Genomic DNA, 15,420 nt, shown 5'->3' with positions numbered 1-15,420 from the left:
CTTACGCGCACAGTCGAGTTTTGCCTATCTGGTTGTAAATTGCATTTGAAGTATGCACTCATTAAGGGTCTCGGCTAGACTAGTAAACCCATCCTCTCCTCCGCTGCCGCCGCCGCCGCCGCCAGGAACGTTATGGAGCGGACTGAATCGCTAGGCTACGTTCACCCGCTTCCTTTCGGCTCTCCTAATCCTCCTTCCACCATTATGTCCTTCGCCATTTGACGCCATGCCCTAGCTGGCAAACATCAGATCATCTTTTGACTGTTATATATACCTCCTGGCGCGTTGGTTTAGGGTTGTCTTTCCTTCAAGGTGGCGGCTGGTACCCACCAACCAACTGAACTACCCCCGAGCTTCCTCCTTCTGGTCTTACATGCGCGCGCTCACCCAAAACCACATGGGAGCCTTCCAATCGCCGCCATGCCATCAGACATCCAAGTCTTTGTGAAGTGGAAAGACCAGACAATATTTGCGGGGGAAGATGTGGAATGCACTATTACCTTCAAGAACGTTGCGGAGACGAACGTGGAACCCCATCCCGGGGGTCCGACCTCACACCACAGACAACCTTCGCGAGCTACAAGCACCCACTCCGAGTCATTATTCTCGCTGAAATCCCCTCAGAAATTCTTCTTCAGTCCGCATCGTCGCTCGTACTCCACAGCAGCTAAGAAAAGCCCGTCGCACCGCCTTTCTTCCTCGGTGAGCTCGCCGTTGATCGGTTCGCACAGCTTCCCTCCTCCGTCTACTCCTCGCAATGGCTCAGCCGCCAGTGGCAAGCATAAACGATCGGTCTCTATACTCTCCATCGATAGTGAAGGAACCGGGGAGCCGACACCCCGGACATCATCACAATTCAGCCACCCCCGACCACTAAGGCGTCATGGGCGCGCGGCAAGTCTACAGGTCTTGCCAAGGAGATATGAAGCATATGAGGATCAGTCCGCAATAGGTACTTGATAACGAAGCAGAGATCAAGGGCATGGGTTGAATGCTAAAAGCTTGCATTTCTAGGTGGTCGCAGTCCCGTTCGCAGCTTTCCACCTACGGAGTCCTCAATTCATTCATCTCCCGGGAACCCCAGGATTGACATCGACGGTCCGAATGACACCAGCCGCCCTGGCTCAAATATCTACAGTCCCAATCGATCAATCGAGCCACCTCGTACCCCTGCGCGTCGGCCTCCACTATCACCGATAGAATTCAAATTTCCGCCGTCCCCAGCTACTGACACCAACAGCCACATAGGCGTTTCAACATTAACATCGCCAATTGAAGAGAATCCTACAGCACCCAGACCCAATGGGAAGGAAATGACGGCTTTAGCGGCACCAGGACATTTGCCGCAGCTAACGAGAATCATGTCAACTTCCAGCCTGGCTGGAAGTCACAGAAGTAGTGGGGATTACAACTCGATCAGCGACAATTCCTCAGAGACTCTCCAGTCCGAGTATACAAACTATTCCATGACAGTGCCGCGCCCGCCTATTGTATCCCGCCACTCACGACATGTGTCAAGTGTGGAATCCCCGGGGCTTTCGCCTCACACTCAGACACTGCTTATGGGTTACGCACAGATCAGCGCTTCATTTACTGTGGATGGCTCTCTGATTCACCAATCTATCTTTGAGGAAGTCAAGCGGAAAGGTGTTGTCGGAGGAGCAGGGGGCGCAGTCGGTCCGCCAAGTGGGAAACCAGGTGCGAGCGAAGAGAAGAGTCGCAAAAGCGGCGGCTTCTGGGGTGCGTTCAAATGGAATGCAATTGAGGAGTCATTGAGTGGTCTCCTCTCCAACAACGAACTGGATGGCTTACGAGACATGCGGGGCGTCTCATCGTCTCGATCGATACCACTACTTTCCACAACGCAGTCGCTTCTCTTCGTAGACTTGCGACTGGCACCTGGGGAGGAGCAGTCGTATTCGTTCTCTTTCACTCTTCCAAGTGGCTTGCCAGCTAGCCACAAGGGAAAAGCGATCAAGATATCCTACAATCTGGTCATCGGCACACAACGGCCGAGTAATCGTAACGAGCCGCAGCGGGTGAACCGCATTAGCATACCTTTCCGTGTGTTCAGCGGAGTCAATGGTAAGTGTTGGGCTCGAACCAACTAAGACCAAAGTGATTAATTCCTCTTACAGGCCAGGGAGATATCATGGGCCATGATCTGATGAGCCCCTATGTGCTGCTCCGAGACGAAGCTAGGGTACAAAAGGTCGGAACGAACCCAGCCCCAGTAGTGAAGCCCAAAAGCATTAGTGGCCCTACGTGGACGTCGGCCCCAGAATTCCTGTCATACGTGGATGACATCCTTGAAAAAGCCTCCCGAAACAACTCGCTGCACCCACCCGAAGCTTCGGGGGAACATCGAGCAAGTCACGATCCGGCGACCGGTCGACTATCCTGCAAGGATGCCATTGACCTCGCCATCCTTCGAAGCAATCAAGCGCTTCATTCATCTCGTAGCCCCAATCGGTTCGAGATCGCCCGCAACGGACGCCGAATCGCCGTTGTTGTCCTTAACCGCCCGTCTCACCGACTAGGCGAGACGATTATAGCCACCGTGAACTTCACCGATGCCGCACTTCCTTGCTACGCTCTACGTGCCACCCTTGAGAGCTCCGAGCGAGTTGCCCCGGCTCTGGCTATCCGATCGAACGCGAGCATCCGTCGTGCGACTCGCAAGGTCCATGCCTCGTATTTCGAGAACACGCTCTACGCGACCCGCGTGGTCTTCAGTCCAGCAATCCCTGTCTCTGCAACACCTACAATTCTCACCACTGGAGTGAATCATGAATGGGAACTCCGATTCGAGTTCGTTACCAGTAATGCGCATGACGGGTCAGCGCCATCGGGTTCGCGATTGTTGGAGGCCGTATCTGAAGACGAACGCGGACGGGTCATGTCAGCCTTGGAAACCATCGGGTGTGAGTCATTTGAGATCGCAATCCCGATCACAATTTATGGCGAGACAGTCAGGGAGCGGCTGCCAGAAGAAAACGAAGGATACGCTATTTGACATAAGCTATATGCGAACGATGTGTATCCTACTACAATTACAAGACGTTAAGAAAATAAGCGATTTCTGGATTATATGACGTCGCATAGAGTCTAGGACGCATCCAGGTTCCTTGCAGTCTAAGTCAGTCCATACCTTGGCTGCGCTAGACTGAAACAACGTAATGAGAGACTAGTAAGTTGGGGCATGCCCAGCCAGAAGAATTTCTCTGGGATGTTCTAACTAATAAAGCCTCCATTTCCTTGCGGCGCGACGGGGTCACCGGGGCAACGGACGGGGCGTTGGACGACTGCATCATCCATGGTTCCGTGGGTGGGAAGCGTGGAGCAACTCAAGAGTCGGTACGTACTCAAGTTGGTCTAGTGTAGACAGGAGCAGTAACTTAGTCTATAGATATTGTTGTATAGACTAGAAGGTGGTAGCAGTAGATGCATTCCCCTGCAGCCAATTTATATTAACTCGTGCGACATTGATTAGTTCCTGGTGTTCCTGGTGTTTGCGCCTCATCCGATCTGGTCGGGCCCGAATCGATCGCTGATCCCATCCTTCTTCTCCTTCCCTCTACTTCTCTTTTCGTTTCTCTTCCCCAGTCCTCCTCCTCCCCCCCCCATCGTCGCCCACACTTGACACTAACTAAAACACACGCCTATAATCTCATCTTCAACGCGCCCTTGAGGGACTATTGGCGCTCCAGACGGGACTCTTGGCCGAGCCAGTGAGTAACCCCCCTTCTCGATGCCTGTGCGCGCCCAGATGGACTGACGGATTGCTTGACTACTGTCTGGCATCGGAATGTAGGCGCATTCTCCTCCCACCACGCTCGATCCTCCGCCGCCGCCGCCGCCGAAGCAAACCATTCCAGGCAGCCCGCGGCCTTCGACAGGCGACCCGTTCGCTGTCCTTATCTAGTCAAAAGAGAGAGCCCTTTCCTCACGCGAAAGCGAGATGGCATCTTTCATCACCACAATGTCTGTCCCCGTCACCACCAATTCCTCCTCCTCCTCCTCCTCCTCCTCCTCTTCTTCCTCTTCATCTGCTGCCCCGCCGACTCCGACGTCTTCCCGGCGCCCTCTCCCTCCCCTTCCTCTCGTCCCTTCAGTCTACCACAACACCGTCCATACTTCCCGCGCTCCTCTCTCTGAACCCCCCTCCTACTTGTCACCGGCGGTGTTCGCGCTGAAAAATGACCCCTGTGGACTGACACCTCCCAGCAATGCTCGCACTCGCGCGCCCTTCAAGCCGCGGTCGGCAGCCAAGGGCACCACCAGCTACCAACTGAGACAATTTGCGGAAGCGACGCTCGGCAGCGGCAGTCTGCGCAAGGCCGTGAAACTGCCCGAGGGCGAGGACTTGAATGAATGGTTGGCCGTGAATGGTGTGTTTTTGAAACAAATCAACTGACCGCCGAATGTGTATGCCACAAGCGTGTTGTCCGCGTGCTGATCCAACTATGTTGTCACCTTCGTCCCCGCAGTTGTCGACTTCTACAACCAGATCAATCTACTGTACGGCGCGATCACAGAGTTCTGCTCGCCTCAATCATGTCCGGAGATGAAAGCGACCGATGAGTATGCGCAATCCAAGTTTCCCAGGTGGTACATATGTCCTCAGAGCTGACAAGGATTCGTGAAATAGGTTCGAGTACCTCTGGCAGGACTCGGAGAACTTCAAGCGCCCGACGAAGATGTCCGCGCCCGAGTATATCGAACATCTGATGAGCTGGGTGCAAAGCAGCGTCGACAACGAACAGATATTCCCCAGCAGGCTCGGTACGTGATGCCCCAACCGGGGGGCGGAGGGTTCACCCGGTTCTGGCTACAGCCGCTACAGCACTCTACAAGCTATAACATTGGCGGCGGTGGCAGGTGCTAACATTTGGAAACCCACTGCAGGCGTTCCCTTCCCCAAAGCGTTCCCCAGTCTGGTGCGACAGATCTACAAGCGTATGTACCGGGTGTATGCGCACATCTACTGTCACCACTATCCCGTGGTGGTGCATCTCGGCTTGGAACCCCACCTGAACACCAGCTTCAAACACTACGTTCTGTTCATCGACGAGCATCGCTTGGCAAGCGGGAAGGATTTCTGGGGGCCTCTGGGCGACCTGGTGGACAGTATGCTGCGGAGTGACTGATTTGCGGCTGACAGGCGAGCACACGAGAGGATGAAGGATGACGACGGGACCAGGGCGTTTGGGCGTGGAGGCATTCGTAAAAGGGAACATTTAAAGAAGGTCGTAGAGGCCGTCCGGCGTTTTTGTTTCGTTCTTGATGAAGGTATTGAGTTGATGGGCATCGCAGATTGCCGCTGTCCGATGCTTGTATGCGAATAAAAGCAGTAAGCAGTATCTGTTTCCAATTGTCTGGTGTAGTATGAGTATGAGTATGAGTAGTCCGAGAGGGAAAGAAGAATAGCCGAAAACCCGGCGTGTGCGGGAACTCACGTGACCGCCCTAGCCGGCAGGAACTGAACCTGGCCCCGAACCTCGAGACGCCATCACCAAACGCAAGTCAGTCAGTCTCCATCGACGAAACACAGACGTCTTCTCGCATCTCCCTCCCCCTCCACTCCCCCGGTTCGCCCAGGTCCTCCTTCCCACCGATCACCATGTTCTCCGTTCGTCTCGCCCGCGTCGGCCTCCGTGCCTCCGCCCAGCAGTTCACCGTGCCTCGCACTGCCGCTCTCAACGGTCTTCGCACCTATGCCACCCCGGCCCAGGAGGTCAAGCCCCCGGTGTCTCTGTTCGGCGTTGACGGCACCTATGCCACTGCTCTGGTATGCACACATCACACTCAGCACGGTTCTTCCTGGGGTGGTGGTCCAATTCGTTGCTGTGGTGTCTCCCCTCCGCCCTCGGTCCAATGGGTGTGCGCGCGCGGGCTGCTCCAATCCGTCTCGTCTCTTCAATCACACGCAAGATCAGCTTTCCTACACCATGAGAAGATACCACAACCAGACCTATACAAGAACCCGAACTGAGACGAGACGGAAAGCGAGCAAGGGCACACAAGACACCAGCAACAATTGGGCGGACAAACACCAGCCCTTGTTCAAACCATCCACAGAAAAAAGCCTCCCCCTCGAAAGAAGTAGAAAGCGATATATCCGGCTAACTCAAATCGTTTTCATTGCTGCTTATAGTACACCGCCTCGGCCAAGTCCGCCGCTCTGGAGCAGACCGCCAAGGCCCTGGGCAACCTGAGCCAGACCCTCAAGGCCGACCGCAAGCTGATCGAGATCCTGAACGCCCCGACCCTCTCCGTCTCCGACAAGCAGCAGATCATCGCCGAGCTGCAGAAGGTGGCCGGCGGCGCCGACAAGGCCGAGATCATCAAGAACTTCCTGGCCACCCTGGCCGAGAACAACCGCCTGGGTCTGCTGGAGGGTGTCTGCGAGAAGTTCGCGACCCTCATGGGCGCCCACCGTGGTGAGGTCGAGCTGAGCATCACCAGTGCTCAGGTAGGTTGCCGTTCCTTCTGGAACAATTCCAGGGTCTCAATCAGCACCCAAACACTAACCCATCAAATTTCTAGGAGCTCGACACCAAGACCCTCAACCGTCTCGAGAGGGCCGTCTCCAAGTCCGAGTTCAGCCAGGGCAAGAAGCTCAAGGTTGTCTCCAAGGTAACTCCCCTTTTATTATCTCCTACTCCCCAAACCGGACACCTGACAATGGAAACAGGTCAACCCCGACCTCCTCGGCGGCCTCGTCGTCGAAATCGGCGACCGCACCATCGACCTCAGCGTTTCCTCCAAGATCGCTAAGCTCAACAAGGCCCTCACCGATGCTCTGTAAATCTCTTTTGCCTTTTTTTTTTTACCGGCAAAAAGAAAATAAATTATGTTTGTTGATGGAAGCAACAAAACCGTCTCTTCCATCAGTATAACTATATTCCCTCATCCCCCCGAACCCGTTCACACACACCCCCTCTATCGTCTCACATCCCTTTCATCCGTCATATAAATGTATCCTAAACCTCAATTACGCGACTTTTCTTTGAACTTTTTTTGGGGGTGGGGTATTGTCTTTGGGTAATGGCTTTGGTTTCGGAGGTGTAGATGTGCTGTAGAGTGTGGAGTGAAGTGTACACCGAGAGATAAGAGATGTGCACCCGACGACGATGGAGTTTGATTGTGATTGGGGCGTAGGTGTGGATGTGGATGTGGATGTAGATGTAGATATTAAGAATACTTATATACCAGGCTATAAGAGCATCAACCCTCTAACAGTCAGACGATATCAAGCTCAGCCAGCCGAGTTAGACCCCACCATACTTGCACCATTACAGTAGTACATGTATATCCAGCGACAAGACCCCAGAATCTAGAGGGGGGTAGCGACGTTAACGAAGATCAAGCCCAACCCCGACCCCATGCAGAAAGACTCCCCTCTTTTACACAGTACCTCTGGCTTCCAATTTGGCTATTGTGCCTACCAAACCCGCTGAACGGAGCAGACCCAGTTGGCATGGAGGGGAGGTTCCGATCCGGGGCAAGTAATCCAGCGGAGTTGCAGTATTGCAGAATCGCTGGCTGCGGATGGATGGTCCGCGTCTTCAATGTACTGTACTGTACTCTACAGTAAGTATGTAGCACAGCTATATAGTCGGCGAGGCGCCTGCTCCTGGCTTGAGGAACGGGACTTGGGGTGTTGACTACTATTTTAGTTCAGGATAAACATGTGTAGCTGGTTTGCGTGCTCGAATCATGGTTTTGTGGTTTTCGTTGAAGGGAAGGAAGCGGGTGTTGGCTCTACATAGATAAGATATAATGCATTCCACTCTATGTTGGGATTTCGCCGAGGTTGGTCAATTTCGGGCTCTTTTCCGGTTGGTGATGTTATCGGATGGGAGACATTTAAATAGAGGTTAAGGGGTTGGTTGGTGAGAGCGAGGGTAGACCCTGCACCAAGCCAGAGAATGACGAGAAACAAAGCCGCGGAACAATACAGGCGATGAATGTATATTCAGAGCAAGAGGTCCGAGTGAGGGGTTATATCTTCATTCCCTGTATGCGGCAGTTCAGCTTGAAAAGGAGGGGGAAAAACAGACAATCAGACAATCTTTATTCATGCTTTCGAAATGATCACCGCTCTAAAATCAACAGCATTACTACCCATCTAACACATCTTCGGAAATAAACATCTGTCTAACTTTGTACTAGGTTCTCGTCCCCGTCGACTTCATCTTTCTCTCATTCAATGTCATCTTTCCATAAAATTCAATGCCCGTTGGGGGCGCGGTCTGCCTGCGCCTCAAATTCATCCTCGTACGCTCCAATCGAAGCTTGGCTTCTTACGCGCTGCAGCTGACTCTCCACATATTTGTGAACATGCTCGTTCTGGAGGTCGGTGTCGACTTTCCGGTTGTCGTCGTCCTCGTCGAGGGCAGTCTCAGGAGCCGGGGTCTCGCGTCCAGAGAGAGTGGACTCGAAGTCGCTGCGGTTGCCGATTGAGCGGGTCGTGGAAGAGCGGCGAACGCTGGGACGACGGCTGCCGCGTGGGCGGGAGAATCGAGTGAAGACGTCGTCGAAGTAGTGCGATGCTGCTGCGTGGGGGGTGCGGGGTGTTTGAGGGAGACGGCAGTTGATACTTATAGCACTATTAGCCAGGAAAACAATAGACAGACCAAAGTGTAAAGTGTGACATACCCTGTGTCATGGATGATCTTGGCAATGAGACCAGTCCATCCGCACTGGTGAGACGCTCCAAGACCGCGGCCGGTGTCTCCGTCGAAGAACTCATGGAACCACATGTAATCCTTCCAGTGCTCGTCAAAGTCGAGGAGGTCGGATCCATTGTGTACTGCCCGGCGGCCTTCGTCGTTGCGGGCGAACAGGTGCTGCAGCCGGTGCTGAATCTCTTCGGCAATGTGTCCGAGATGCATGTACTCGCCGGAGCCTGTGGGACACTCAATCTTGAACGAATCGCCATAGAACATGTAGAAGCGTAGCAAAGACTCGATGAGCAGGAAGTTGACACACAACCAGATCGGCCCACGCCAGTTGCTGTTACCTCCGAATAGCCCACTGTCGGAGTCTCCTGGAACATAGCTGACTCGGAATGTCTGGCCGTTGACATCCATCGAATAGGGGTGTTCTCCATGATACTTGGACATCGATCGAATGCCGTGCTCCGACAGAAACTCGGTCTCGTCCAGCATGCGCTTGAGAATTTTCTCCAGGCGGTCCTTGCTCACCAACGCTAGAAGGAGTCGCTCGTCTTTGCCGCGGTGCTTCATGCTTGCAATGTTGCGCTCGGCCACATCTTGGCGATTCTCAACGAACCATTCCAAACGCTTCTTGAAAGATGGGAACTTGTTGATCAACTCTGGCTCAAGTGTGAGGACGGCATAGAGAGGGATCAAGCCGACCAAAGACCGCACAGGTAGCTGCTGGGTCCATGGGTCACCGTAGGAGATCGCATCGTAATAGAAACTATACATCGTAAGCAATTATTCGAATTGTAAGGCATCGGACCACTGACCCATCTTCCTCGTTCCAGAGGGACGATTCCTGACCTCCTGATCGGAAAGTCATGGCATCACTAATCAGAATGAAGTGCTCGAAGAATTTGGAGGCAACTGGACCTCTATCAGCACATAAGTAGCTCAATATAGAGAGTGAGATCACTCACTGTCTTCGTAAATTCTCCGATGCTTGGCCAGCTCCAACGCGATGTTCAACATGCACAAGCAGTAGAAGGCCATCCATCCTGTGCTATCGGCCTGCTCCAGCACACCGCCGGTGGGGAGAGGCTCGGAGCGGTTGAAGAGGCCGATGTTGTCCAGCCCCAAAAAGCCGCCCTCAAAGACGTTCTTACCGTCGGAATCCTTTCGGTTGACCCACCATGTGAAGTTTAGCAACAGCTTCTGGAACACCCGCTCCAAGAAATCAAGGTCCTGCCGTCCATACATCTTACGCTCAATCTTGAAGACGCGGAACGTAGCCCAGGCATGAACAGGAGGGTTAACATCACCGAAGTTCCACTCGTAGGCTGCAAGCTGACCGTTGGGATGCATGTACCACTCGCGAGTGAGGATGTCCAGCTGCTTTTTCGCAAATTCCGGGTCGATCATTGCAAGTGGAATGCAGTGGAACGCAGTATCCCACGCAGCGAAGAATGGATATTCCCACGAATCGGGCATCGAGAGAATATCCTCCATGTACAAGTGTTTCCACTGCTGGTTTCGAACGTGCTTCCTACCGGGAGGAGGTGGGATCATCGCAGGGTCGCCATTAGCCCACTGGTCCCAGACGAAATGGTAGAACTGCTTGTTCCACATCATTCCGGAGAAAGCTTGCCGCTGAATATTCCGCAAGTCATCGCTCATGGGCAAAGGGCTGATATGGTAGTAGAAGTCATCGGCCTCGTTTCTGCGCTGGTCGATCACATCATCCAGCACTTCTTCATCGATGAACGGTTCCAGGCGTCGAGAGAATCGGAAACGAACGACCACGCATTCGCCGGGAGGAACACCCTCGCCCTCATCAAAGGCATACCAGGCGGCAAACTTGGTACCCTTGTTTTCGGGATTGACTGCACCCTTCTCACCGTTGACAATGTGACGATGAAAGGCGTCCTTGACGTAGGGCTGGTCATTCTTGGTGTTCCAGAGAAATTCGTTGTTGGTTTCGTTCTCGGTGAACAGCAGCTTAGGAACCACATCTTCCTCCCCAGTCACAGACGGGGAAGGAGAGAACCGGACATAGCGCTCGCCAAGTTTGTGGTGTTTGGTCTTAGCAATCAGAGGATAGGCTTTCTCCACGGACGGCTTGGCGTTCTTCTCCTCATACCCCCATGCCCAGGTGTTGCGGAACCACACATGCGGGATGATGTGCAAGTGCGCTGGCTCAGGTCCTCGATTGTAGGCGATAATGCGGAACAAGAGTTCTTCCTCATCGTCGTCCTCTTTCGCAGTCTCGATGAAGATATCCCAGTAACGGTTCTCATCGAAGGCATCAGTGTCGAGGATCTGGTACTCGCGGTCACTTTTCCCGCGTCGTGCGTTCTCCTCAGCAAGCTCCTGGTAGGGAAACTTCTTCTGGGGATACTTGTAGAGGAATTTCATGTAAGAGTGCTATGCGCGTGGTCGGATTAGAAACCAGACCGAAGCCACATCCACGCCGAGGGAGTAGAAGGGTCTTACTGTCGGAGTGTTATCGAGGTGGAAATGGGCCTCCTTGACACTCTCGCCATGGTTTCCCTGGGGATTAGACAAACCGAACAGACGCTCCTTCAAGAAGTCGCTAAAATCGAAGGTGAGCGAAGTTTACTACAGACGTGGACCGGACCCCACATACTCTTTGCCGTTCCAAAAAGCAAAAGCGATGTTTTGCAAGCTGTGGGTATCGGACACACCGGCGATACCGTCCTCACCCCAGCGGTAAGTTCGGGACCGCGCATGGTCGTGGGAAAAGTCTACAGCGGATCAGAGCGATCAGTCACGAGTGGTATAATCAGCATGTGAGCGCAACTTACAGCTCCAGGCATCTCCATTCTCACTGAAAGTGTAGAAATAAGATATTCCGTCAGCGATGGTTCAATTGATGCCATTGATGCATCTTGCAGCGAAGTGCACGAAAGAGTAACGCTTACGAGTAATCTTCGCGAACTGCGGGGCGGCAGGAGAAATGAGGTCATTGCGTCAGTTTCATATGAAATCTCCCAGCCTCCAGATAGAAGGGGAGAGAGCATACCAGTAGCCCATTGTCTCTCGGCGACGTAGGGACCCCAGCGTTTCCAGTAGCGAGTGCGCTCGCGATCTTCCTTGAGTCGTTGCTCCTCGCGGGATTCGTACGAATGCTTGTCGATGAGGACCATGGTGACGCCGATCGAACGCCCTTCGGGTAGTAGATAAGAGAATCTACCACGGGAGGGAGAATGGCAGTTACAAACAACGGAAGGGGAGAGTGAGATGGAGAGAGAAAAGAAAAAGGAAAAGAAAACAAAAGAAGGAGAAACAGGTGAGGGGAAGGAAGGGGAACGAGGAGAAAAGATGACGGAGTCGGAGTAAGTAAGTTTAGTTAGTCTAGTGTAGAAAAAGAGAGAGAGAGAGAGAGAGAGAGAGAGGAAGAGAAGGAAGCCGGAGAAAATGATGATGATGATGAGGGGAGGGGCAGCAACACAACCAAAGGAAACAGGGAATCCTTCCGGGAGCTCGACGAGCTAGAAGACTAGCTGAACCTGATATTAATTAACTAGACTACGGTACCGACTAACTAGGTACTGTACTAGGGAGCTAACTTATCATTCATGCTGCACGACAACACAGAGCATGAGAGGGGAGGGACTGGCGATAGCAGAGTCTGCCTGCTAGAGACTATGTATGGTCTGGACCCTCGCTCGGACGCCTCTTTGGCGCTTTTCTGGGGTTTCGCCCGCGTTTTCCCTGGTTGGGGCAGAGCAGCACTGACATCATTGCCATCATGGGCGTGCACCAAAATTCCACAGAAGAATGCAAATTGAGAAGTGTGATGAAAAAAAAAAAAAAAAAAAGAGATTGATGAGATTGACTCTGCATTGCTCCGCCCAGAGTTACACTCACCATCTAGTTACTCAGCATTAGTTATTATCAATACGAACAGGATTCGCCATTTGCGGTTAGCAGATTCAACAGCGTATTGCCGAAGTTGAGAGTAGATAAACCCCTCATGAGAATGAGTCGACCAGGCTGCCAGTCTCAGAATCACCGGCAAACGATCAAGATCTTTTCTTGTCGGGTCTGACTGACACCCATTGCAATCACGGCCGGGACGATTTCAAAGCTAGCCGTGACGATCAACCGAACGCCCGTTGGGAAGAATATCCGCACGAAAAGAAAGGCATTTCTGCCCCATCAATCGTGACCTTGGCAACATAGAACCGAGTAAGGGCGATAAGGCACCATCGAGCAACATTAGGGCCGTTGGAAAACGACCCATTCACATCGAGCAGAGAAATACTCCTGTCAAGCGCTCCTGTCGCGGTAGGAGATGGATGGATCGGCGCTGTCGGTCGGGTCGGGCACGGCACTCGATCGACATTGACATGAGCCACTCGAGGAGGATTCTTCTCTTCCATTGACTGCTCATCCAGCACTGTACAGCAAAAGCACAGATAGTTTGGGCACGGAGGAAGGGATCTTTTTCTGGACTCACATTCCCCGAGGCATCGATCGGATGCTGTGCAACAAACAGTTGGGCTAAAAATAGACCATCGAGGGGGCGACTCAGTCCGTTACCCTAAGACAAACACAGCTGCCCGCAGCGTCGTCTTCTTCTTCACTCTCATTTCATCTTCACAAACCACTCGAAACGTTCAAGAAACAACCCGCTCCTGAGAAATAATCCGCTTGTTGACTATCAGAATATGATAATGGAACATGTTACGCCACAGAAGAATGATAAAACACCCCTTCACCCACTAGACTCGTGAGATCGTGGCATGCACGCTCAACTCGGCCATCGACGCTACCCAGCGCGAAAAGGACTCGAGCAACAAAACCTGTGCACCGACATCTGCTTGACCCTCCCATGCGATGAGGTATGCGCGAGTGTGGGAACACGATGACCGGTGCAAACAAACAGAAAGGCAAAGAATGAGAATTGAAGAAGAAAGAGAAACAAAAAAACAAAAAAACAAAAACCGATTTCTCCCAAACATGCTCGCCCGATAAGGATATATAAAATATTGTAGCAGTGAAGTCGAAGCCCATCAGATTCTCCTGTCCTTGAAACCATAACCCAGATTATATGCTAATGTGCCCACGCTGGCCCGCCTACATGCCGTTATGAACTGCGGCCTTGGCTGCGTCGCAGCTGTTCATCGCCGCTGGAGTATTGTGCTGAATCGGTGGGCGACGACGACGCTGACGTGTTTCCTGATCAGCAGCGATGGCGGTTAGCGATGTTGTTATCGGCGAGATCAAACGGCGAGGCTCGATTTACCTGAGCCTCCGTAGAACCGACCGTCTCTTTGCGCTGCAGGGTTTCTGGCCTCCATAATCACCGACTGTCGAGCTTTGAGGCGTTCTTCGGCTTCGCGGATCTTGGCTTGAAGTTGTTCGAGTTCGCGGGTCTGGATCATCATCTGCAGCTTCCTGGTAGAGTTGCTCTATCAGCTCATGCGATCATGTGGTGACCTGCCGACAGAGGCCCGGCACAGGATGGGTCTCAGGATGAATATTCGTTGAGAATGGGAGTGGAACCTACTTTTGGTCAATGGTCTGTGAGAGATGATTGACATCGGTGTCTAGAGAAAAGGCGCTATCCAGCGCGGTCGAAAAGGCCTGTGCCATGGTCCTGCCATGTCTTGGTCAACGCCCACATCTAAGAACGGAGGGGAGGAGCGCAAAGGAGTACGAACGACTGAGGGCGACCGCTGGGCTTCCATTCTTGCTCCGAGTCCGATGACATTTTTGATGATTGTGATAAGAGTGTTCGGTTGATCCGATGGGCGTTGGGGAAGAGCGAGATACGAGAGAGCTGTGGCAACTGGAAGGTCGGTATGGCGGGAGAAGTAAGGAAAAAAGGAGTATGCGAAACGCAACAGGCTGAGAGGCTCGGAGGGGAGTTATTTGGGAGCGCGCGCGTCTTTAGCGGAACAGGGGGTGTTGGAAGTGGATATGATAGCACGGACGGGGTGGGCCTTACGCCTTAAATTATGGGGGGGAGGGGGAGATTAGGAGGAGAAAAGAGGAGTGGAAGAAGAGGCGAAGAACAAAAGAATTTCTCCAACGGGAGAGTGCTATGGACACAGACGGTAACTTAACTAAGACTGAGTTAAGTTAACGCATAGAACAGTCGGTCAGATTGCAAGCGCTTGCTGTCTCTACCAACTATAAGCCAGGAAGGAGGGGGGGGGGAAGGACCACTTTTGAGTTATCAGAGACAGAGTAGGTAAGTTAGTTAGTGAGTGCTCATAACCTGGTTACAAGTAAGTAGTTGACAGGGGCACACAGCACGATCGGCGGAATGACGATGGCTGGCGCTGGGAGGGGGTCCAAGAGGCGATCTGATGCAAAGACCCTCTCTGCATGTGGATTCCTGGTATCGGTTATTGGTGGTGGTGCATGCAAGATTCTCCCAGGGTGGGCTGGATATTCATCCATGATGGATCCCTTCATCCAAGTCCATAGCAAGCAAGAGGAGGAGTCACTTGGTCTTTAGGGAGGAGGGTGGAAATGCACTGTTGAATCGGATAAGTTTAGCTTAGGTCTAGTCCATAGTCCCGTCTGCACCGGTACCGGTAGTTACTGAGGTGGGTAAATAGTCCTGTTGCTCTTGGCCACTAGTAACTCTTGACCATCTGGTTGGTGAGTATTATTATTTTAGTTTCATTATTGCTCCGTCCTTATTACTGTGATGGAGATTTCCCCTGAAACTATGGAGGATTGTACCCGCTCGGTACCTTTCACGTGACCCGTG

At 52.7% G+C, this 15,420-nt stretch overlaps 7 protein-coding genes across 7 annotated transcripts; 4 read left to right on the top strand and 3 right to left on the bottom strand.

Moving 5' to 3' along the window:
• The first annotated feature begins 182 nt into the window (after nt 1-182).
• On the top strand, nt 183-3,271 carry BO66DRAFT_394532 (putative intracellular protein transport protein (Sat1)). The gene is made up of 3 exons (XM_025648008.1): nt 183-952; nt 1,015-2,085; nt 2,139-3,271. Exons 1-3 carry the CDS (start codon nt 421-423, stop codon nt 3,014-3,016), a joined length of 2,481 nt encoding a protein of 826 aa, XP_025500438.1. The 5' UTR covers nt 183-420; the 3' UTR covers nt 3,017-3,271.
• Nucleotides 3,272-3,616: 345 nt separating this feature from the next.
• On the top strand, nt 3,617-5,341 carry BO66DRAFT_394529 (Mob1/phocein family protein; the record flags this gene model as incomplete). The annotated part of the gene is made up of 6 exons (XM_025648007.1): nt 3,617-3,731; nt 3,815-3,984; nt 4,228-4,391; nt 4,491-4,584; nt 4,652-4,785; nt 4,909-5,341. Coding segments are annotated over exons 2-6 (653 nt in total), but the record flags the coding sequence as incomplete, so codon positions are not given.
• Nucleotides 5,342-5,623: 282 nt separating this feature from the next.
• Nucleotides 5,624-7,188, top strand: BO66DRAFT_474132 (F1F0 ATP synthase subunit 5; the record flags this gene model as incomplete). The annotated part of the gene is made up of 4 exons (XM_025653117.1): nt 5,624-5,791; nt 6,158-6,475; nt 6,550-6,639; nt 6,698-7,188. 4 exons carry the CDS (start codon nt 5,624-5,626, stop codon nt 6,809-6,811), a joined length of 690 nt encoding a protein of 229 aa, XP_025500436.1. The 3' UTR covers nt 6,812-7,188.
• A 1,047-nt stretch (nt 7,189-8,235) lies between these two features.
• On the bottom strand, nt 8,236-11,836 carry BO66DRAFT_331222 (uncharacterized protein; the record flags this gene model as incomplete). Its single annotated transcript, XM_025644085.1, has 9 exons — nt 8,236-8,605; nt 8,665-9,450; nt 9,500-9,596; nt 9,650-11,093; nt 11,163-11,262; nt 11,317-11,434; nt 11,495-11,517; nt 11,612-11,627; nt 11,713-11,836. 9 exons carry the CDS (start codon nt 11,834-11,836, stop codon nt 8,236-8,238), a joined length of 3,078 nt encoding a protein of 1,025 aa, XP_025500435.1.
• A 656-nt stretch (nt 11,837-12,492) lies between these two features.
• On the bottom strand, nt 12,493-13,107 carry BO66DRAFT_394526 (uncharacterized protein). Its single transcript, XM_025648006.1, has one exon. It carries the CDS (start codon nt 13,073-13,075, stop codon nt 12,794-12,796), a length of 282 nt encoding a protein of 93 aa, XP_025500434.1. The 5' UTR covers nt 13,076-13,107; the 3' UTR covers nt 12,493-12,793.
• A 631-nt stretch (nt 13,108-13,738) lies between these two features.
• BO66DRAFT_394524 (uncharacterized protein) lies at nt 13,739-14,813 on the bottom strand. Its single transcript, XM_025648005.1, has 3 exons — nt 14,360-14,813; nt 14,206-14,295; nt 13,739-14,093 (listed from the first exon to the last, which is right to left on the bottom strand). Exons 1-3 carry the CDS (start codon nt 14,407-14,409, stop codon nt 13,919-13,921), a joined length of 315 nt encoding a protein of 104 aa, XP_025500433.1. The 5' UTR covers nt 14,410-14,813; the 3' UTR covers nt 13,739-13,918.
• BO66DRAFT_394522 (uncharacterized protein) lies at nt 14,694-15,263 on the top strand. Its single transcript, XM_025648004.1, has one exon. The coding sequence runs from the start codon at nt 14,974-14,976 to the stop codon at nt 15,160-15,162; it is 189 nt and encodes a 62-aa protein (XP_025500432.1). The 5' UTR covers nt 14,694-14,973; the 3' UTR covers nt 15,163-15,263.
• The last annotated feature ends 157 nt before the right edge of the window (nt 15,264-15,420 follow it).

This window comes from Aspergillus aculeatinus (assembly GCF_003184765.1).
Source record: "Aspergillus aculeatinus CBS 121060 unplaced genomic scaffold BO66scaffold_49, whole genome shotgun sequence".
Taxonomy (NCBI): Eukaryota; Fungi; Ascomycota; class Eurotiomycetes; order Eurotiales; family Aspergillaceae; genus Aspergillus; species Aspergillus aculeatinus.
The sequence above is the reverse complement of the archived record's forward strand: the minus strand, read 5'-3'. Positions and strand labels throughout refer to the sequence as shown.